Below are 23,960 nucleotides of genomic sequence, written 5' to 3'. Positions count from 1 at the left end.
CTGACCAGCGGGTTACATCAACATGTGTTAAGTGACTTTCATGGTATGCTTAAACTCTTTGCATGAAGCCCACCTCCTTCTTCAAGGTCTGTGCCTGGCTCACATCCACGTGTGACTCCACGAGCATCTACATTTGAGTACAAAACTACTACTTAGCATTCATATGGTGCAAATGTGCTGGGAACTAATTCCTGAACATCCCTTGCAAGAAGCTGAGTATCCTGGTCTCCTACTGAAGTCAGGGGTATTAAGGTTGCTGAGCACCTCACCGATAGCACTCAGTGGCATCATGCTCCCAAACAGCTCTGAGCTCCCAAACAAACCCAAAGAACTACCTGGGGGAAGGTATTATCATCCCCACTGCATTAGTCAAGACATCAAGTCAGCTGTTCTAGATAGAAAGCTAGCTGATTTTTTACAACCCACAGCCCAGTCTGCATGCTGTCTTGTGAAACTCCCTTTTCCTGTTGCTGGTTGGTTTCTGTGTGCTCTCCAGTGCAGAGTTCTCTTCTGCAGGCTTCAGCACTGAAGGAAACAGCCATGATTCCTTACAGAGAGCCATTGGCAGCTGCAGGAGCCAAATGCTAAGTCTAGGAAACAGTTTTGCAGCAGAGAATTCTTGCTTTTTGGTATCTGGCCCCCTCACAGTCTGTCTCTGGCCAGTGGGCCAGCATTGCCTGCAAACAGTTGTGTGATGTGGTAGGTGTGAAACTGCACATTCACGTAAGATAGGATCAGTTTGTTGAGGGTGTAGTTTGCCAAGTTGGTCACATCTTATTCTACGATTTATCTCCCATTCTAGTCATGGGCTATATTTTCTGATATATAAATAACAACGTACAAATCAACCACAGATGTGTTTAAGATGTGTTTAATGAAACAAGAATGTCCCTTCCATATTCTAATACGTTTTAATAAATATCTAGATTTTCTTGGAATTTACAAATAGGAATACGTGGGCAGCATGTTAGCCTGCAAAATACACTTTTTAAACTGGCATGACTAATATAGATATATTTCTAGCACACACTAACCCAGATAGTGTGACAGCCAAGGAGACCTCTGACCAAGTGAAAGTTCAGGCAATGGCTTAGCATGCCACGTGAATCCAAATGGGATCACTTGGATATCACCTACTTAACTTCCTTTTAAATGTCTGATTCATAAAACCCTTATCGGTCAAATAAAAAAAATAATACCCAAGGATGAAGAATTATCCAGATGACAAGGACTCTCGAGAACCAGGTCTGTAGTAGGTCTAAATGGGCTTAGCTCCATGGAAGTCAATGGAGATATGGTGATTTACACCAGGTAAGTATCTGGCCCTGATTATTTTATATTTAAGTTAATGGTGTTACTTTGGATTTGGAGTGCTGCAAACAAGACAGCTTTCAAATACATTAGGAAAAGGAGTTTAAAGAGACATTCAGACCTACCACAGACAGTGTGATTCATTGATCAAAAATATAATTGTTAAGGAACTCGGTAGTCCTGTGTCACTCTATCTATACAGGGGATTGAAGGCAAATGTCACAAAAGAGGAAAGAAATTTCAGAAGGAAATCTGGATTATGCCAAACCAAGTGAACAGAAAGTAAATCTGATGAGGGAAAAAACCTCCAGAGCAGAATGGGATCCATCCCAGAATTTTAAGGAAAGTGTGAAAGAACTTGGCAAACTTTTAGCGGATGTATTTAATAATAACTCATTGGATATGCATAGTTCTATTTCTATACATAGTATTCTTACTCTAGAAAAGGACATTATTCAAAAAGACAGCAACCATCACTATATGGGACTTGAAGAGCTTTGATATTTAAGCAACAACTAGAGAAACTGTGGCTGACTTTTTTGTTTTCTTTTGTTTATTAAAGAAAGAGTTTCTTTGAAAAACAAAAAGGAGAATTGAAGAGAGCATCTCATTGAATTACACTTTGTCCCGAAGGACTGTGAACTAATAAGACAGGACACTGCAATGATATTCTACTAGTAGAACTGAGGGAAGGAATCTTAAAGGAAATTAGTCTGCTTACCTATGATGAATAGTGGGCATATAAAGAATAACATAGCCAGGGTAGCAATAAGAATAACTCATTTTAAAAAGATGACACTATTAAATTATACTTCCACCCATTTTAATGCCCCTTTACACTACCAGAGGTCCTCTTGTACTTGAGGATCAGGCCCTTATGTTTTAGAGCAAACTTACACAGCCTAGCCTCTTGGGAGTATCTGATGATGTCTGGGCCAGGAGGGAGCAGCCACCTCCTGCTGCTGCTCGAAATGATCTTTCTGTGAGTATGGGGGAAAATGCTGGCTGCCCAGATGGCTTCTGCTGCTGTGCCAATGCTCCAGATGATGAGCTCCGAATGGGCATCAATGTTCTCTACTCTTCTCTGTTCTCTCGTGATGGTCACACACTCCTGGGCCTCAACCTCCATGCCCTGCAGCAGTGAAACTCAGAGCTCAGCTGCCTATCCTGGTGTAGTTGGCTGCAAGCAGCTGAGCTGCAGCTCCTCCACTAGGCTTCCTTACCCTTCCGTTGCGAAGGTGTAGTGGCACAGTGCATGCAGCCCACTGGCCAGAAGCTACCGATGCAATCTGCAGCAATTAGCAGCAGGGAGCACGTGGCAGTGGGCTTCATGGGTGCCAAACGCCAGCCCTGCGTGAAGAATTCGATCAAAAATTAAACTCTTTTATGAAAACCTTTGTAAAATATTCAGAGTGGCAGCCGTGTTAGTCTGTATTCGCAAAAAGAAAAGGAGTACTTGTGGCACCTTCGAGACCAACCAATTTATTTGAGCATAAGCTTTCGTGAGCTACAGCTCACTTCATCGGATGGGAATCCACTGAATGCATCCGATGAAGTGAGCTGTAGCTCACGAAAGCTTATGCTCAAATAAATTGGTCGGTCTCGAAGGTGCCACAAGTACTCCTTTTCTTTTTGTAAAATGTATAACTCTCCTCTACCAGTGCTTTCAGAGCACCTGAGCCACCAATATTTAAAGGGTGCTTTAGAATAGATGGCCAACTTTCCCAGTGTCCCCAACAGAGTCATTTCTGCTTTCCAAATAAGTTGTTCAGTGCTGGTACCGGGTATGCAATGATTTCAACAGCTCAAAAAGCCCTCCATTAGCAGCAATAGTTGCTGTTCTGCTGGAGACAAGGAATAAATCAATGTGGGTTTTTTTTTTCATTTTATACTTGATGTCATAAGCCTCTCTCGATTTGAAAAATGGTTTTACCGCTCAGAGACAAACTAATGGTAGGCTAGAAAAACCATCCAACAAGAGAACCTCCAGATCAGAAAGAGATTGATCACTTTCAATCCCACAGCTTCACAACTAGCCAGTCCAGACGCCCCCTTTCCTTTTAAATTCTCTTTTATCCCCTCACCAAATCATCACACCAGCTTGACAGGTCACAGCATTGTTGGTCCAAACTCTAAAGGAATTCCTTCTCTGCCGTTCCTCCCTGTAGCAAAGTCCTTCAGTTAAAGATAGAAGTTATTAACTAAAGCAAATTTGAGGGTTCCGCTTCTCACTAAAATCAGTCAACACGAGTCCAGCAGGGTCACATAACACACTGATAACAATTTTTTAAAAGATACATTTCAGGGTAGACACACATCCAGCCATCTATCTATGGTACATTTATGGCCTCCATTACCATAGTAGCTGAGCTCCTCACTATCTTTAATGTATTTATCCTCACAACACCCCTGTGAAGTAGGGAATTACTTTTATTCCCATTTTGCAGATGAGGGACTGAGGCACAGAGAGGCTTAGGGCCAGAGTTTCAAAGGTGCCTGAATACCTTTAAAAATATGGCCGTAAGTGACTCACTGAACATCACACAGGAAGTTTACGGTCGACCAAGGGCTTGAATCCAAGTCTCCCAAATCCTAGGCTACTGCCCTCACCACTGGAACATCCTCTCTCTTGTATGCATCATCATCCTGGTAATTTTTGTATATTGTAATGAACTGGCTTGTGTCTGCATGCGAACATGTGTACTACCACCCTCTACTGGATGGAACCAGAACTGCTCAACTCTGTATCATGGGAACTATACTGTTAATAGTAAAATGTGATTCTCCTTTAGCAGGTGTCTGTGCCTTTGAAACAGGAAGATTTCAGTTGCAACCCCATTTATTTCATAAAGGTCTGAGTGGTCACTGTATGCATGAAGGTAATAACTGAAGTTTAGGTTGCCACAGATTAATTATGATATGTACGTGCTCTGAACTTTCTTTTAAATTAATATTTACTTATTACTAATGTGTAATCTACCACTCTTGTCAAATTGTCCTCTCTTGTCAATGCATTCAAAATTAATAAACTGAAATGCAAAATCCTTTAGTTTCAGAGAAAAGGTCTGCATACTACTTAGGCATATTAAACAGAAACAAGCACAGGTGTTCTCTTCTCTCCCTCCCCTAAGCTCTGCAGCCTCCCATCACTCATGCAATTTTTATGCAGGTGCTGTCATCCCTTTAACCTCTTTAATCCAAGCAACACCACCACCACCGTATTTGCTGGGAGTTATTCCATAACTGCAAATAATACGTACTGTGGAGCAAATTTCTAAGAACTAATACCTTGGGCCACTCAGAGTGCATGATGTTTCATTGTGTCTTATGACATTGTGTCTTATGCTTCATTGTGTCAGTATGAACAGGGTGTGATGTTGTCTCACCATGTCATAGACTTACTGTGTCTTGCTTGGATAATAACTGGAAATTAGAGTTGGAAAAACTGAGAGTGATTTTAGTTTGATGACTCGTCAAACAAGTTTGGCTCATGCAAAAATCAAAGATGCTATGATAATCCAACCCCAAACTTTGAGAAAGGATGTTTGACTCAACCCACAAGCTGTCTAACTCCCTCCTTCCTTTCTAACTCCTGTCTTCACATCTTCTCCCATAAGTTCCCTCAGGACTGACTCAACTGCCCCATGATGCAATCCAAACCCCACCCAGACCTGTTCTGTCATGCTTTCACCCTATCTTCCTGCCAACAGCTCCTTACAACACACTTCTTCCAGAAGGCCTCTGAACCCCAATCCTCCCCTCAAAGAAGTGACAACAAAAGAGAGGGAGAGAGCAGACCAAAACCTGTGAAACTAACAATTAGGGGCCGCTATGATAATACAAATAAAGCATCATGGCTCAGTCAGTAGGCTTTCTGTGGCATGTCCCACCCCCCACCCATCCTTCATCTAATCAAGACCAGAATTTCAAAAGGGCTCAGTCAATACTCACAACTCGAGTCAGATTTTCAAACAGAGAGTTCAGCTCCCATTCACGCAGATAAAAGAAGTGGCCAGATTTTCAACAGTGCCTAGCACTCAGCAGCTCCCATTAAATCCGTCCATTAGATTTTACTTTTCTTGGAGCAGGGGAATTTGTCTCCCATTTGCCTGTAAAAGGACTCTATCCTACCGCTGGTGCTATATAAACAATGATAATAAATGTTTCTGGGTTTGACCCATCTCTACTAGAGGAAGGATTTACATAAAAACATATCCTTTGCCCTTCTGGGTAAGACTATAGGTACGCTGTTCATGTCTCGAACCATCACTGCAGTCAAACTGAAAGGTAAATGAGACGCCTGCATCCTGCCCACAGTTACACTGTGTAGACAGGCAAAGATCAGCTTTTACATCATTGGAGTGTCTTGCGGTGGGGAGCTGATAAGAAAGAGAAAGGCAGGCTCCATGATGGACTCAGCGGCCTCACTAGCATAGCTGGAAATACCAGAGGTGATGCATTGGGTATTTACACAAGGAAGCTAAGTCACCGAGCTGAGTCTCTGGGTGTGTGCATGTATGGGGCGGGGGGTGAGGGGGAAATTAAAGGCCAGATTCTGACACTCCTACTCAAAGGGGGCTTATGTGACTGCTATGCAGCGCTCATTACCTGCAGCCCTCTCCATCCGATCTCTGCCTGCAAAAGCCAGAATCTCCACCATCATCAGTAATAGATGTTGAGCCAGTCATTAACCTTCAGCTATAACTTCAACACACATAACATCTTTTATAATGCTGCTTAGTAAACTGCATTTCCACTACCAGCCAGAGCTCCCTGCACTTAGAATCATAGAATATCAGGGTTGGAAGGGACCTCAGGAGGTCATCTAGTCCAACCCCCTGCTCAAAGCAGGACCAATCCCCAATTAAATCATCCCAGCCAGGGCTTTGTCAAGCCTGATCTTAAAAACTTCTAAGGAAGGAGATTCTACCACCTCCCTAGGTACACTTGAGGTTCCTTGTATGGTATCCTAGTAACCCAGCTTCCTATTGTGTGCATTTCCACTTCGACAAACAAATCAAAATCAGGAAAACAAGCACATTACAGAAGAAGCAGCTGCCAGAATTACAGTATGTGCATGCACAAATATGCTTCAGAGCTGGAGTGGGTCATTTTGCAAATACTGACTAAGAGGTTCTCCGGCCCCATGCCTGTTTCTACCACACAGCAATATAAATACTACTTGCTATGTGCAGGTACATTAGAAGGGATATTGCACTTCAGGAAGATTCAAGGGAGAAACCACGTTTGCAGCAAAATACGTTTTTACATGTATACAGCTTTATGCAGCTCACGGATGAGCCATGCTAACAGCTCTCAAAAGGCTGCAGTCTGCCATTAGAGATGAGCTTATGCGTAATTTGCAATGAATAATTTACAAGATTCTATAAGCAGATCAAAATTTTCTGGAAATTTATTCATTACTGGTATTTCTCAACCAATTTCTTTTTTTTTTTTTTGCTTAGTGTTTTTTCTGTTGATTGATGGTTAATGGTTCACTGGGTTTGATACTTAACATTCTCTTATTCAAGCTCTGCTGGTGAGTTGTGACTGGTCACATAAGTCACCTGAGTATTCATTATGTTTTCTGATTGGATCAGCATAACTCAACATCAGGAGGCAGGCTCGAGAAACACACTAGAGATTCTCAGGATGGGTCTAGGCTAGAAAATTGCACTGGTGTGACTGACATGGTGCAAGCTGTAACAGTGCAGACCATCTTCACTGGGCATCCTAGTTCTAGGGCATACAGAGCACCATATCCATGCGTGCGCGCACCACCACCACCACCCTCCCACACACACAGAGCGTCACACAGCATTTGCTGCAAGTGCTGCAGGGTCTCTCAACATTTGCACCTACCCCACAACTCTCCATGTAGCTCCCTGCAGCAGGTACCTAATGTCTACAGAACACTTGCACCAGTTCACAACGGGTCTGTCCATCATGAGGAGCAGCATACTTGCAGGTGGCGGGGCAGAGAGTTGCCAACCTTTTCTCAAGCTGCTGCCAGGTGGAGTCTGGACTGAAGAACTTATTTCGTGCACCCTAGACACTTTTTTCCTGCTCAGCTTTGATCCCCTGTATCTGTATCTCTCTCTCTCTCTCACACAGACACAGACACAGACACAGACACACACCTGTCACTTCCTAGGCACAGTCATTTCCACCCTACATTCCTAACATGTCTAGTTCTGCTGTTTAATAATCACATTTAACATACGCATTCTGCACAACTCATGGAGTTTAAAATGTCATTTGTATAATTCATCTTACATACACTGAACCCGAACCTCCGCTGCTGTCAATCAGTCTCTCTCTGCTGAAATCAATGAAACTACGCTGATATATACCAGCTGAGTATCTGGCCTGCTAAGTTGCATTTTAAAATAAAAAGTAGTTTAAACTTTAAATCCTTTAAAATCTTGTATGTTTCAGCTGGAAGACTACCAAGGCCTCCTATTACAAAGAGCTAAAAATGAGCCCAAGTGCCAGGAGGTTCTTCATTTTAGGATTCCGTGAAATGCCATTTACACCCACCTGTACATTAGCACATACAGACTCGGGCACTTGATACTTCATCTCACTGGTGGTTCGCTGAGATTTTGGCAACAGGAATGGGTAGGACAGGGATCTGTATTTGGGCTTCATGATCTTCAAAAGAAAAAAATGGAGGACACCGTATTTTAAAACACATTTTTTTCAGATTTCTATGTTGAAGACCATTACTGGTTTTTATGCTCCTCTCTTAATACAGAAAATTGGGGAGGAGAACGTAAAGTTTTTCATATTCATAATCTCAATTCCTGTTCTGAATAGTTCTGAAAATACTCATGAATTCTGTACTCTTCTGTGAAATGTGGTCTCAGTATCTTGAAATGTAACACTCATACCAAAAAGTCTGTGCAGATGTCAGGCTAACAGTATGTTATGTCTATTCTTTGCCATGCATTTGCAGTTTGAATGCACATTTGAATATCACTCAGGTTTTGGTCAGGGGAATATAACCATAGGACCATCCTTGTTCTAAAGCCCCACCATAACTGGAAAGGACACTTTCTGTCTGAAAAAGTCATACTGATCGTTGTTCGAAGTAGGACCTAAGATCAGGGCTTAAAAAAGCGTAGTGGATATCCAGTTACCTAAGTAGGCCTGCTCCAGTGAACCCTGCCACTTCCCAAGCCAAACCACCTCCCTTCAATTGAAAGCATTAAAGCAGTCTCTAATCTTTAGGCAGTGATGAACTTCAACACAAGTATCAAAGTGCTTCTTCTCGGCGTGGGGAACAAACATCAAAAACAGAGGGGAGAGAGAGAAGGAAGAGCAAATGAGGAAGAACAGAGGGGACTCTGTTGCTCCATTAGTCATCATCTTCCTTGGCGATAGGGCCTACTGGCCTGGTCCGCAATGTGGGTTGACTTCCAGCCTGCCCAAGGCTCCCTCATCATCACGGAGGGTCCTTAGCTGATGGGATCCTAGCCAGTCCTCTCCAGTGGTGAGGACCCTATGTGCTTGCTAGTTGAATCCTAGTGACTGGATTCCCAGTAGGCCAGAGCTCCTCTGGTGATTGGATCCTCGTTGGTCCAGGTTCAGGTTGGTCCAGAACACTGGCAGGTTCCCCTGGTTTCTTGGCCCTGAAAATCCTGGTTATTGCTAGTTTGCCCAGGTGGCTGGATCACCCGGCTGTGGCTTTGGCCTGACGGCCCTGGTCTTCTTTGCTCCCTTTGGCTGTGGGATCACCGACTGAACTGCTCCATGTGCCTGTCTGCTGCTTCGCAAGAGGGCACGTTATTGGCTCTTGTGCAGGACCGTCTCCCTCCCAACCAGCCAGAAGGAACTGCGAGAATAGCAGCACAATGGCACTCGCCCCTTGGCTAACAACATCCCAGACCTCATTCTCCTGTCACACCATTTTCCACCTACTAAATTCAAATGATACCTTATTTACACTGGTGTAATAGGAGAATGAGAGCACCTATCTTCATTACTTGCCATCAGAGTCACAGTTTTTCAGTGTTACTTGCTGGGACATTAGGGCAAGTGAATATATACTTTACTGGCCCAATCTGGCAAATCTTGACTACCTGGCATAGCATTTATTCCTGCATATAGCCCTACGTGAGGCATCTGCGAAGCATTCAGATTTGAGGGCTTGCAGGACCTATCTCATTGCACACCTACCTTTGTGAAGTTCCAGCGCTGAATAAAGTGTCGAGCAACATCTCGTGCAGCTTTGCCATGCACAACAGATGAAATATCATGCCATGGCATTCTGGGTGTGGTGTATCTGTCAATGAAATCTATATGGACAGGGAAAAATTGCGATAGTTCATCTCAGATCAGTTTCAGACATTAGTTAAGAATATCACAGCATCTCTTCCTACAAACGGAACCTTTCCAGAAATAAAAACTAGCAAATAAGGAGTTAAAATTGGGGAAGGTCAGCTTGTGGGGGCTGGTGGGCCACAAGCTCACTTATCCATTATTGTCATAGATATCTGTTTTTATTACCTTACTTTGGGATTCTGCTGCCTCTTCCCAGCAGCCAGACCAGGTGGGTCTCGTTAGCTCCAATTCAGGAGGGTAAAAAGGCAGAGAAGCCTTCTAAGGCAGTAGAGGAGCTAGGGAATGAGACAAAGTGTCTTGCAGGGAAAAAAGTTGGTTCCAGATTGCAATGGCACTTACCAGCAAAGGGTTTGTCGAGTTGAACCCAGTCTTTAAAGACGAAATTGCAATAGTCCTTTCCATGCCAGAACCTGGTCTCCCCAAGAAGTTCTCCAACACCTGTCTTCAAGCTGCGGATTGATCCTTTATCTGTCACAGGTTTATAAAGTGACAAAAACATATGCTCTAAGGTTGTTTTTAAGACTGCTCTCAACACAGCACAGATGAGAATCACACTTGAATAGGAAACTATTGGCATAACTTGCCAGTTTTAATAAGCTAAAGTAATTTTCCAGTTAAGTCTCTGTTTCCCTTCTACAGTATAACACATCTGGTACACAATCAAGGGGGATTATATAGACATGTTTTGTTACTGGTAATGGAAGCCAGATCTGAATCCTTTCTGCACTGGATTGAAAATTTACCCTTCAGCTATTTGTCATCCCACAATAACCTGCAAGGAAGGATACCTACATTGAAAGCATTAACAAGTGTAATTCTGCTCTCATATACCACTGACTTCAGTTGGAGGTGGGACTTTATATCTGTGTGCAGAAGAGAGTACTACTCCTGTATATTTAGTTTGTACTAAAGTATAAATCAACTCTAACTGCAACTTACATTTTATAGGATTCATGATTTTGACTCCACAAAAGGGTCTCTCCACTGCAATTTTAGCTACCACAAGGATGGGTCTCTTCCCTTTTTCCAGTGCCTCTTTAAATAACAACTTCAGCTTCTGAGACTGTGTTACATGTTCAGCATGTGGATGCAGAATTTCAGTTTCATGGTGAAAACTAGGGCCTACCATCCTTGCAATGACTTACGTGCAAAAATTACTCCCGTTCCCCCAACTCCTTTCTTGAAATGTACAGCTCTTTTTGTGAATGCCATGAGCATATAAATGAGTAGTGTGATCCCTTCCACCTCCCTTCTAAGAAAACAGGAAAGAACACAATGGATCAGATCTATGTTCTAACTAGTCCATATCCTGTCTCCGACAGTGGCCTCTATCAGATAGCTCAGAGAATAGTGTAACAACCCTGACTGGACAATTATGCCATAACATATCTACAAGGAAAGTAGAGGCTTGAGGCAAGAGGCTTTATGTCCCCTACAAATTTTTATCCTATATATTTTATTTTTATATGATCTGGCCAAGGTTTACACCATGGGGATACTCAGCTCTCAGACAGTAACTAAGTATTTGGGATCAGTCACACTCACAGCCAAGATGGAGTGAAAAACCCTACCGTTATCTAGTCTCCCCTGCATTCTCCCATGACATGTATTCTCTCATGACAACTGACCTGTTCTGCACTGCCCCAGAGAAAGCACAATCTTCAGCAGCACAATCTATTGTTATTCCATGGATCAAAATACAGGTGATGCTGATATACTGATGATGTGCTCTCTCCTACCTGTCTCACCCACCCACATAAAACTCTGACTTGGAGAACGACAGTGGCCAAATCTTCATCTAAATGTAGGTCTGGCAGCGTATACACTGTCATATTCATGAACTTTTCAAGGCTGTCTTCATGCACTGGGCTGACTTTAAAAAAAAAATCCATTCTGGATTTAAAGGTGTTACTAATTTCAGTGATATTCCGATTACTTTGCATGAGGAATACAGCTGGAATGGGTGGAGCTGTAGAACCAGAGTGAAATTCCCAAGTCCACCTGCTGTAGTTGTTACATATTTATCTTCTCACTTATGCAGCTTCCTAGAGTCTTTTCAAAATCAGCCTGTGAAGAAAGCGATTCTGCGAGGGCCTCTTTAGAGGGGAATATGACATAGCTTGAAGGTAATACATATACCAAAGGTGTAGAATGTCAATCTATAAGCCCCACCTAACTCTCACCATGACTGGACAGCAAACAGACCAACAGTAAAGCCTGCAGGTAACTCCACCTAGGTGGCCCTTCACTTACCGTCCTCACACTAGTGAGCCCTTGTTTGGACTCAGTGGGATGATGAAACATTTTCAGGTGGGGTTTTAAACTCTGGATTAGATTCTGCTGACTTCTACTAGGATTACAATAACCTGCAGAGAGTCAAGATGCTCCATTTACAGGGAAAGCGCATTAGAGATTTTACCATATGAGTTACCCAATAGTGTTTAAAATAACTTGCAGGACTTCAGTCTAATCAACTGTAGACAGTCTGAACAGAACATTAATAATGGTACAATGACCATGGGCCAAATACAAGACCTATTAGATTTTTGAGCACAGATCGACAAATATTCATGTTGCAAAACCACCACTAATATATCCTCATATTCTGAACTGGCTCTGACCATAGGCAAAGCATTCTCCTGCATATCATTCCTACCAGAGACATGAGTAATCTTTGTAAAGTCTGAAATGCCCCCTAGCACAAGACCCCACCCAAAAACAGCTCTTCCACTGCTTCAGAAGGCTGGAAGGCTCGCTAGTATGAATTCCGGCTTTTGAGTGAGCCTATAGTGGCATCCTGTAACCTCAATCATGCATAGAAGCAAATGTTGCGTTCACATATTCAAATTTTGACCTGATTTTCCTCTCTCTAGCACCAGTGTAAATCAGGAATAACTCCACTGAGTTAAATGAGTTAAAACTTAGTAAAACCAGTGCAAGTGAGAGCATAATCAGGACCATAATATCTTCAGAAATCCTGCTTCATTGGCTATAATGAATACGATGCAAAAATGCCAGTATCTCTGCTACAAATGTAAAACGTTCCTAGCACAAAATCCACGTACCTATCTATACATACATTACAGCACATAACACACCACATACACGACACCATATTATAGCATGGTTTCCTCATTTGTGGTCTGGCGCTGTCCCCTAACCAAACTGAATGCCATGCTTGTTTTGTGCCAGCTGTTTGTTAACTAAACACAGACACACTTAAAGGCAAACTCAAGGCTTCACTAAACAAAGTACCCTTCTAGCAGTTTAGGAAACCATTAACTCTCCTCCCTAATTATACGCTCTGTAGCTAAGGCGGAAAAGTATTACTTACCTGACTCACTGTCTATACTGCTCACACTATCAGCATGGTGTAGGCCGTGCTTTTGGAGATGCTTATAAATGCTGAACCTGGAAAACTTTTTGGGTTTTCCTATTCCTTTCATTCTTGAAGAATCGAGTATGTCATCGCTATTTCTGTGCTGTAGCAGGTTCCCCAGGGGCTGAGTTTTCAGGGCTAAAGCTTCAGTGGACTCAGCTGTAGGCTTAAGACACAAAGGATACTGCTGAGGGTGATGAATGGAAGATTATCCATTTAAATTACAGGAGATCATTCATATCACAGGTATTGAAACATTCACAGGGCCAAGTTCTGCCCTACGACATGCAGACACAGCTCCCATCAATTTCAGTGGGAACTGAAAATGCGTCTTACAGAGATGAACTTGATGTAGTGACTATCGAGGCTTTGCTTAGCAGAAAACAAGCGAATAAAAACAGTGCATTCTGCCATACACTGCCCGTAAAACTATTCTGGCTTATTGCATATTTTCCAGAGGTCTTTATACACACAGGCTCCTTTTCATAAAAAAAATAAATAAAAATTCTCTGTTTAATTCAGTCACACAGGGCCAGGTTTTCAAAAGAGCTCAGTTCTGTCTAGTCTACACAAGCTCAGCTCTTGTCTACACCATGCAGCTTTTAGCAACAAGGCTATGTCGACACAGCCTTGTTGCTAAAAGTCAGCGTGTGTAAACGCTCTTTTTTGGTACTTTGTCGGCACTTTTGCCAACAAAATACTTCCAGCCCCGTGAGCGGCGTTAGCTTTCTCGGCAGGAGAGTGCTCCTGCTGACAAAGCCACATTCACACTGCCACTTGCGTCGGCAAAACTTTTGTCTTTCGCGTGGGCGGGGGGTTAAGTACCCGTGAAAGACAAAAGTTTTGTTGACAACTTGGCAGTGTAGACAAGCCCTTAGGTACCTAAATAAGGGCCAGATAGCCAGAGGTATTCAGCACTCAGTTGTTCCCACTGTGACAAGCATGGCTAGGTTTTCCAAAGAGCTTAGCACCCAAGATGAGTTCCTGTGAAAACCTGGCTATTTAGTTTGGTGCCTAAATTGGAGCTGAATTGTTCTGAAAATCCCCGAAGGATCATTCAATGCTCAGCTACTGCACTCGCTACACCTACAGCTATTCCTCTCCATTTCTGCCCTGGCCCTGCAGCTGAGCCACACAGGTCTTAACTGGCACGGCCTTTCTGGCAGCTGAAGGATTTGGTCCTAATAAGGGACCCATTTTGTAAGCCACATTGAAGTCCACAGGAATCCTGCACATGCAAAGGCTACAGACTCATGCCCTAAAAATGCAGAGAGAAAGACTTGCTTATTTCCATTTTGCATGACAATTGCCTAGTGTACACAGCATTAAATGTTAACAGCCACATGTACAGAATTCACTCTTACTATGAGATTCACTGTCGATGTGGACTTTGTTCCTGCAATTCGTTTCACACTGCCAACGTCGGTCAGCCTGTGTTCATCATCATCCCACCTCCCATAGGCCAAGTCGATACCACCAACAAATGCTACAGACTGGTCAATGACAATGAGCTTCTCATGATGGGCCCACAGGTACACTGAGGATGAGACGTGATCTGGATGCCTCATCACCTAAATAAAGAAAAATCACTGAACTCAGTTCTTATGTAGAAGATCAGAAACAATTCTAACCAAGATATTATTTAATATCTTTGCCCAGAAGGCCATGGGGCTTTAATTTGACCCATAATACATACCAATGTCCAAACAAAGTGCCTTTTTTTTTTTTTTAAGGACTTTGTCTACATTAGACAGTTGTACCGTTTTAACTACACCGGTATAGTTAAAGTGGTACAAATTGCCTAGTGTGGACACATTTACAATGGTATAAAGGTACTTTCTACTGGTACAGCTATTCCCTTTTAGGAAGGGGCATAACTATACTAGAATGAGTCACCTTTATGCCGATATGGCTGTGTCCACAGTAGGGCTTTTGCTGCTCTAAGTATTTCAGTAAAAAAGCTGGCCATTTCATTTGATAGTTAGTTTGTTGATGGCTATTTCAAACCAGAGTAAATGAGAGGAGAACCAGGCTCATTTTCTTTATTTCTGAAAATGAAAGAGTGTGATAGATAATTTCAACATTTATTTATTTCAAAGCATAACTGCAAACATTGACTTGAGTGGAGTCACGCCTGGTTTTAAAACAACGGGCGATCAGAACCAGGCCCAATATATTTTGGTGTAAAGGGATGCTGAGGAATGTGGATATAAGTGCACACATTTTGGTAATTTTTTTAAGGCCAGACTCTTAGCTAGCTCAGTCTGTGTGTGAGCAGAAAGGATGTTTCCTCAGACCCACATCCAAGTGTAACTTTCCACTTGCTCTAACTTCATTAACTTGCCATATAAAACAAAATTATTTTGAACTAGGTGAATGTTTTGTGGATTAATGGAACCTTGTCAAGGCTAAGCTAAATATATTTATATATAATTATAACTTAGAGGTACCTGAGCTGCCACAATCAAGTACAGTGCCCATTATAGAGTAGAACCAGATGTGGATCTGGCTTCAAAAAATATTCTCCCTTGTAATGGTGATTGCAAACTGCATTTCCCATTCATTGTCATGAGTTTCCTCATCTCTCCCCCAAATTTGGAAAGCTGGAGTTAGACACACAGGGCAATGAACATGCATGTATTTCATAAAGGTTACATGGTATATGAATACCTTGATGTTCGGATGTAGGTGCATTAGGGTCCGCTTGCTGTATTCACTGTTGATTCCTAGAGCAAGCTCCACCTCTTTGTAGAGCATTACAAAAATTCTCACTCCTTGTTGCTATTAGAAAAGAAAGTAAATGCATGGCAAGCATATACTGAAATGGATATAACAATAACAAAAGCAAGAAAACCCCAGACTTCTGGATTCAGTGGGATGGTAGGCTAAGGGGAGTGCACATGTTGTTGTTGTGGGAAAAGCTCAGGTTGAGATCATACATCCAACAGGTCAGTTCCCGGTCGGAGGCGCCGAGATTGATCCTGAAATGTGCTGAGCAATCTCAGCTCCCATTAACAAGAATGGGAGTTGAAGGTGCTCAGCAGCTCACAGGAGGCACCGAGCCCCTTGGGGGATTGGACTATTCCCTCGTGAGAAGCTCTGAGGGATTTTCTGTAATGACGTAGTATAGGATTTTTCTGGCACAGGCTGATCTCACCTATGCCTAACTCAGACCTCTGAACTACAATGCCAAGAAAGCCAGCTCACCCTGCCTGAATCTGTAAGATCAAGTGAGTGAAAACATTTTAGGTTTTTTTAGGATATTTTATTTGCAGGAATTGTTTGAGTGAAAATATCAAGACAGAACCCTCAGCTTGTTCATTCCTAATACAGTGGAAGACTTCAGCTTCCCTTTTCTCTCTGCACTGCACTTCAGCGCTTCCCTGAAGAGTTAGCTGTTCAATCTGGACTTCACCGTGTGAAGCAGCAGTAGGCCTGGAGGTGCCATTATTCAAATAGATATGAATACAGTCCCTGCCCTGATGAGAATACAACACAAGAAATAGCACCATGAGATTGTAAGACCACAGACATTGACTTTTAATGCATTTCCGAGAGACTGGACTTCAGGTTGCCATTGTCCCTTCAAATTGTGTAGGACTCCTCAGAGCCTTCAGAAGGGCATTATTGTGCAGATGTGTTTCAGAACATGTGCTACATGAAAAATTTTTCACTTTGAGTCAGCACCAATCTTACAACAGGTTCCTTTACTTTACACACTTCTAATGTGCCTTTTGGAGGCTCAGTTCTGCCACCCTGACACACACTGAATACTATCTTCCTCTACGTCTATCTTCCATTGGCTTGCATATTTCTCTTAGCACAGTTTGGCCACACATATGGGGCCAGATACTGAGCTACTGCAAAGCAGTGTAGCTCCATTTACTTCAGTGGAGCTATGCCAATTTACACAAACTAAGGATCTTTCACACTGACTTAAAAAGCCACTAACCTGGATTTCTCTAAAGCTTCTATTAACAGTTTAGACCCTCTCCATGTTATGGGCCATATTCTACCCACCAAGCCAATGGCCAATGAAGTCCAGTGAAGTGCTTTGTGGACATCAGAGGATAGCTTTGCTCCTACATAGTTACCAGCCACTTACGGGCCCTAGTGTGTCAATTATTTCTTCTACACACTAGGCAAATACTTTCATGCTATTTATAGCAACAGGGACGCCTATGTTGATACGGAAAATAAAGCTAGATTCTTTCAGTGGGCATGACCTGTAGATATGCTCCAACTGCCATAAAACAAGAACATGGACCCTTGGGCAGACGAATGGTCCATCTATCCCAGTATCCTGTCTTCCAACAGTGGCCAGTGTCAGATGCTTCAAAGGGAATGAACAGAACAGGGCAATCATCCAGTGATCCATCCCCTGTTATCCAGACCCAGCATCTGACAGTCAGAGGCTTAGTGACACCCACAGCATGGGGATGCGTCCCTTACAATCTTGGCTAATAGCCACTGATGAACTGATCCTCCATGAACTTATCTAATTCTTTTTTGAATCCAGTTATAGTCCTGGCCTTCACAACATCCCCTGGCAACGAGTTCCACAGATTGACTGTGCGTTGTGTGAAGGAGTACTTCCTTTTTTTCTTTTAAACCTGCTATTAATTTCACTGGGTGATCCCTTGTTCTTGTGTTATGTGAAGGGGGTAAATAACACTTCCTTATTCATTTTCTCCACTCCATTCATAATTTGATAGACCCCTACCATTACCCCCCTCAGTCATCTCATTTCCAAGCTGACTCATCCCAGTCTTTCTAATCTCTCCTTATATGGAAGCTGTTCCATACCCTTAATCATTTTTGCTGCCCTTCTCTGTACCTTTTCTATTTCTAATATATCCTTTTTGAGATGGGGCAACCAGAACTGCACACAGTATTCAAGGTGTGGATTTATATGGTGGCATTATGATGTTTTCTGTCTTATTATCTATCCCATTCCTAATGGTTCCTAACATTGTTAGCTTTTTTGACTGCTGCTGAACACTGACCAGATGTTTTCAGAGAACAATCCACAATGATGCCAAGATCTCTCTGTTGAGTGGTAATAGCTAATTTAGACCCTATTATTTTGTATGTATAGTTGAGATTATGTTTTCCGATGTGTATTACTTTGCATTTAATCAACACTGAATTTCAGCAGCCGTTTTGTTGCCCAGTCATCCAGTTTTGTGAGATCCCTTTGTAACTCTTCACAGTCAACTTTGGACTTAACTATATTGAGTAATTTTGTATCATCTGCAAACTTTGCCACCTCACTGTTTATCCTGTTTTCCAGATCACTTATGAATATTTTGAACAGCGCTGGTCCCAGCATAGATCCATGGGGGACACCACTATTTACCTCTCTCCATTCTGAAAACTGACCATTTATTCCTACCCTTTGTTTCCTGTCTTTGTCTCCTTATTTTGCTTAAGAGCCTTCTGTGAGGGATCTTGTCAAAGGCTTTCTGAAAGTCCAAGTACACTATATCCACTGGATTGCCCTTGTCCACATGTTTGTTGACCTCCTCAAAGAATTCTAATAGGTTGGTGAGGCATGACTTCCCTTTACAAAACCCGTGTTGACTCTTCCCCAACAAATGTTCATCTATGTATCTAATAATTCTGTTCTTTAGAATCATAGGACTGGAAGGGACTTGAGAGGTCATTTAGTCCAGTCCCCTGCACTCATGGCAGGGCTAAGTATTATCTAGACCAATGTTCTCCAGCCTTTTTACGCACAAGATCACTTTTTGAATTTAAGATGAACCCAGGTTCTACCCTTCCCCTTTTCCAAGGTCCTGCCCCTTCCCTGAGGCCCCGCCTGCTCACTCCATTCTCCCTTCCCTCCGTTGCTTGTTCTCCCCTACCCTTACTCACTTTCACCAGGCTGGGGCAGTGGGTTGGGATGTGGGAGGGGGTGCAGGCTCTGGGCTGGGGCTGAGGGATTCGAAGTATGGGAGGGGGCTCCAGGCTGAGCCTGGGGCAGCGGGCTGGGCTGCAGAATTGAAGGGTGCAAGCTCTGGGAGGGAGCTGGGGTGCATGCGTCATATGGTCACACTGTACACAATCTCATAGAATCAACTGGACATTTCATGAGTTTTACTTTTTATTAGTGTCATTTGTGGTTTATAGATCCAAAATCCTTCAGGGATTGTCACAAATCAGTGTAACATTCTCAACTGTGGGGTGTGCATTGGCTGAGTCTGGGGCAGGGGGTTGGGATGCAGGAGTGAGGGGTATAAGCTCTGGGAGGGAGTTTGGGTGCAGAAGGGCGCTCCAGGCTGGGGCAGAGGATTGGGGTGCAGGAGAGGGTGAGGGGTGAAGGCTCTGGGAGGGAGTTTGGTGCGGGGGGGGGCTCAGGGCTGGGGCAGAGGGTTGGGGTACAGGAGGGGGTGAGAGGTGTGGATTCGGGGAGGGAGTTTGGTTGCAGGAGGGCTTCTGGGCTGGGGAAAGGGGTTGGGGTGCAGGAGGGTGTGTGAGGTGCAAGCTCCGGCCAGGAGGCGCTTACTAAAGGCGGCTCCCGGTCAGCAGTGCAGCGGGGCGGCTCTGGCAGGCTGCCAGCCTGCCCTGGCCCCATGCTGCTCCCACGTCTCTGTGGCCCCTGCAGGGAAAAGGGGGCAGTGGGTCTCCGTGTGCTGCCTGCGCCCGCAAGCGCCGCCCCCGCAGCTCCCATTGGTCGGTTCCACAGAGATGTGCAAGCAGCCAGCCGCTTCCGGGAGCGGCGTGGGGCCAGGGCAGGCAGGCAGCCTGCCAGAGCCCCACTGCGCCGCCGGACTTTTAGCAGCCCAAAGATTGCGATCGGCTGGCAGAGGCTCCAGGATCGACCAGTCGATCGCAATCAACGGGTTGGTGACCACTGATCTATACCATTCCCGGCAGGTGTTTGTCTAACCTGCACTTAAAAATCTCCAATGATGGAGATTCCACAACCTCCCTAGGTAATTTATTCCAGTGCTTCACCACCCTGACAGTTAGGAATTTTTTTCTAATGTCCAACCTAAACCTCACTTGCTGCAATTTCGGCCCATTGCTTCTTTTCCTATCCTCAGAGGTTAAGAACAACGATTTTTCTCCCTCCTCTTTGTAACAACCTTTTATGTACTTGAAAACTGTTATGTCCCCTCTCATTCTTCTCTTTTCCAGACTAAACAAACACGATTTTTTCAATATTCGCTCAAAGGTCATGTTTTCTAGACCTTTAATCATTTTTGTTGCTCCTCTCTGGACTTTCTCCAATTTGTCCACATCTTTCCTGAAATGTGGCACCCAGAACTGGACACAGTACTCTCTTTGAGGCCTAATCAGCGCAGAGTAGAGCGGAAGAATTACTTCTCGTGTCTTGCTTACAACACTCCTGCTAATACATCCCAGAATGATGTTTGCTTTTTTTGCAACAGCGTTACACTGTTGACTCATATTTAGCTTATAGTCCACTATGACCCCCAGATCCCTTACCGAAGTACTCCTTTCTAGGCAGTCATTTCCCATTTTGTATGTGTGCAAATGATTGTTCCTTCCTAAGTGGAGTGCTTTGCGTTTGTCCTTACTGAATTTCATCCTATTTACTTCAAACCATTTCTCCAGTTTGTTCAGATCATTTTGAATTTTAATCCAAGCCTCCAGAGCACTTGCAACCCCTCCCAGCTTGGCATCGTCCGCAAACTCTAGGAGTGTACTCTCTATACCATTATCTACTTTACTATAGTTATCCATTGACTATAGTTTCAACCAATTTGTTTGGTACTGATGTTTAGCTTACCAGCTTGTAATTGCCAGGCTCACCTCTGGAGCCTTTTTAAAAAATTGGCATCAGATTAGCTATCCTCCAGTAGTCTGGTACAGAAGCTGATTTAAGTGATAAGAAAATCATTTTAAATTAATCAAGTTCTTTAGAGAAAATTAAAGAAGCAAAATGTTTGTCTTTTTTCTTTTGGCTACTAAAAGGACTATTGTGGAATGGGGGTATCAAAGATTATTTTAAGGCTTCTGCCCCTTTCACAGATGACTGTATGGTCTTCAGTTGGCCATGCCTTCCTACTGAGTCACTGGTAATGTCTTCCAAAGCACAACTCAAGTATTTTCATTAGTTGGACCAGGGCAAACCTGCTGAAAATGCAGTCCAGCATTACAGAAAATCATGCTTGGCACCTCTTCTCTGTGGCTCCATTGCTCATCCAGAGACATGAAAAAAAAAAAATCTTCAGGCTGAATACACAGACCTGTTATTGCAGGAGGAACATTCTGGAACTGACAACAAATACATCACTCTATTTTCCAATCTCAATAGCCAATGAGATTTCTGAGATACTGGAGAAATTAAAACTAACAACTTCAATAAGTCTGGTGGTGCTGTTCCTTGTCCCTAAGTGCTAACACACATGTTTGGAAGCGCATCCTTTCAGCATCTCAAAGCATCAGTCATACAAAAATACTACACTGGACACAAGGAAGGGCATCAAGTCATCAGCAGTTTGAAATGCTTCAGACAAGGACAGGGATAGAGAGAGAGAAAGAGATTACAGTAGAAGGACAAGTCTTAAATATAACGGAGCTATCCGAGCATAGAGGCCTGCTATGCACCCATTTGCTTATTCTGCCTCCATTGAAATGTGAATCAGCGTTCAGGACTCTGAGTCATCTTTATGACTATATTGTCTGCAAGTTCCACATCACATCCAATTCAAAGGAACCTGACCTGATTGTACATGTTCATATCTTACATCATTTATACTTTTAAAACTCCCTCAATTCCCTCTAATGACACTATGTACTTGGGTATAACATCCTACCACTCCCCTGCCCCTCTCGGCTTATCGGCAATGGGAAGGCCATGGGGCTCCTGCTCCCCTGCTTACAGCTAGAGTCACAATCTGAGCAGGGCTAAGCAGGAGAGTAAGGGCTGGCTTGACACAACTGGCCTTACTCCCCTTTTTGACCAAGCAAAGGATGTGATAATCTAGCCCATGATAACGTAGGGATGGGGGAAAAGGAATGATGTAGTAGGATAGGGACAGAAAATGAGGGTGAACTACCAAAAAAGAAGTTCCCAGTGTTTCTCCAGTCACTTTAACACAAGTCACATTTAGAGGGAGAAAGTTTATCACCTTCCTGCCTTTTTTTGGCTGGGGCCTTGTCTGCACAAGTCTTCACTTCACTAAAATTCCTCCCGGTTGCTCTCATTGGTGCAGTCAAACCAGCAGTAGCAACAGCGAGGGTGCTGGTGTATCCACGGCTTCAGACAGCCCCAGGCAATTTAACAACTCTCACTAAACCTGCTCTGAGCAGGGCCTGGGTGGAGCTGCACTGGTGCTAACAGGGTTGGGAAATGCTAAGAGCAAGTCTATTGCAGATAGGCGTTTCCTTACTAAAATAAGAAATATCCTAGCCTGCACGCAGTAGCTCACTGTTGTAGTGCGTGACTTTCAGTCATTAAACTGCTTCAGCTAAGACCGCTAGATGTACACAGAATGGACCCATTTAGCATAATTCATCATTACAAATTAATAAGCTGATGATAAGCCCCCTCTAGTTTAGACATAAGTTATACACACCACTGCATGACTCTCTAAGGAGATCTTTATCTCCTTGGAAGGTGGGTGGCACCATCAGCAATTTAATAAGAGCCAGTTTTGGAAGCAGATGCATATCTCACCATCGATGGAAATAACATGAATGAAGGGCACTGCCTCTGCATCGCCAGCCCCGGCAGACTGGTCACCGCCATGGGCCAAGTATAGCCCTGGTGTGACTCCAGTAAGAAGCCTAGTGAGAAGCCTAGCCCAATGTCTCTTAATTACCTACACTGAAGAGGGAGAAGGGCTCGGGGGCAGAACATGAGCAGCTGTATCAATGCCCCAGGAACCTGGAGCAGCCACTGGGGGAAGAGAGAAACAGCTCCTCCCCTATGGAAGAAAAGTTGTTGGGGGTATTTAGGAAGTCTCACTGGTGCTATGCCCTGGCATGCCCACAACTCTCCATCTGAAAGCTGAGCCAGCTGAAGAACGTAAGGAATGAAACACCTCCTCCCTCCAAAAACTGCAGCAGAGCGGTGTGCAGCGCTGAATGTTGCTCAGCTGGTTGGCTACCAGCCCTGGCCCTCAGCACTGAGCTTCCCATTCCCTCTTCCCCTTGCATCTTCGATCTGTTGCTGCTCTTGCTGGCCCTGTGCCCTTGCAATGACGCACGAGTCTACCTGGGTGGGGCTTCTAACTGCACACAGAAAGCAGGAAGGGCAGGTCACTTAGGAACAAAAAGGAGCAAAGCTGCACTTTGAGACCCCCAACCCTGCAAGGAGCTGCATGAAGCTGCCCTGCGCCTGCCTGGAGCCTCATCATGGGGTTCACAGCAATCAGGGCCTAAGCTAGCCCATAGGCACAGCCCTCTTACCGCTTTCCTCTTTAGAATGCAGTCTAGTCTCCAGCGATTTCCTTCTACCACAGGTCGCTTCATAAAGATTTCTGGGCTCAGCCTAAAAAAAAAAACAGATGACAAAAAGAAACATTCTGTGCTGTGAAAACTTTGTGTAAGGTCAACTAATCCAGGGGTTCTCAACCTTTTTCTTTCTGAGCCCCCCCCCAACCTCCCCAACATGTTATAAGAACTCCACGGCCCACCTGTGGCACAACAACTGGTTTTCTGCATATAAATAACAGGGCCTGAGTTAGGGGGTAGCAAGCAGGGCAATTACCTGGGGCCGCATGCCACAGGGGCCCCTGTGAAGTTAAACTGCCCAGGCTTTGGCTTCAGCCCAGGGTGGTGGGGCTCTAGGCCTTGGGCTTCAGTCCCAGGCGGTGGGGCTTAGGCTTTCTGCTCTGGACCTCAGCGAGTCTAATGCTGGCCCGGCTTGGCAGACCTCCTGAAATCTGCTCACGGCCTCCCACAGGGCCCTGGACCCCTGGTTGAGAACCGCTGAACTAATCAACTC

At 44.0% G+C, this 23,960-nt stretch overlaps 1 protein-coding gene across 4 annotated transcripts in view; it reads right to left on the bottom strand.

Annotated features, from left to right (window-relative positions):
• Positions 1-23,960, bottom strand: part of PLD1 (phospholipase D1) — a 120,755-nt gene that overhangs the window by 25,124 nt on the left and 71,671 nt on the right. For 3 of the 4 annotated variants that reach the window (XM_074963566.1, XM_074963567.1, XM_074963565.1), the window contains 7 exons: positions 23,423-23,504; positions 15,707-15,817; positions 14,401-14,607; positions 12,992-13,202; positions 9,997-10,125; positions 9,493-9,611; positions 7,852-7,965 (listed from right to left, as the gene is read on the bottom strand). In XM_074963566.1, coding sequence (XP_074819667.1) covers positions 7,852-7,965; positions 9,493-9,611; positions 9,997-10,125; positions 12,992-13,202; positions 14,401-14,607; positions 15,707-15,817; positions 23,423-23,504 — 973 coding nt within the window. Of the gene's footprint in view, positions 1-7,851; positions 7,966-9,492; positions 9,612-9,996; positions 10,137-11,920; positions 12,024-12,991; positions 13,203-14,400; positions 14,608-15,706; positions 15,818-23,422; positions 23,505-23,960 lie in introns of all 4 variants that reach the window. The other variant, XM_074963568.1, reaches the window with a different exon arrangement.

The sequence above is a fragment of the Natator depressus genome, chromosome 9, assembly GCF_965152275.1.
Source record: "Natator depressus isolate rNatDep1 chromosome 9, rNatDep2.hap1, whole genome shotgun sequence".
In the NCBI taxonomy this organism is placed as follows: domain Eukaryota; kingdom Metazoa; phylum Chordata; order Testudines; family Cheloniidae; genus Natator; species Natator depressus.
The sequence above is the reverse complement of the archived record's forward strand: the minus strand, read 5'-3'. Positions and strand labels throughout refer to the sequence as shown.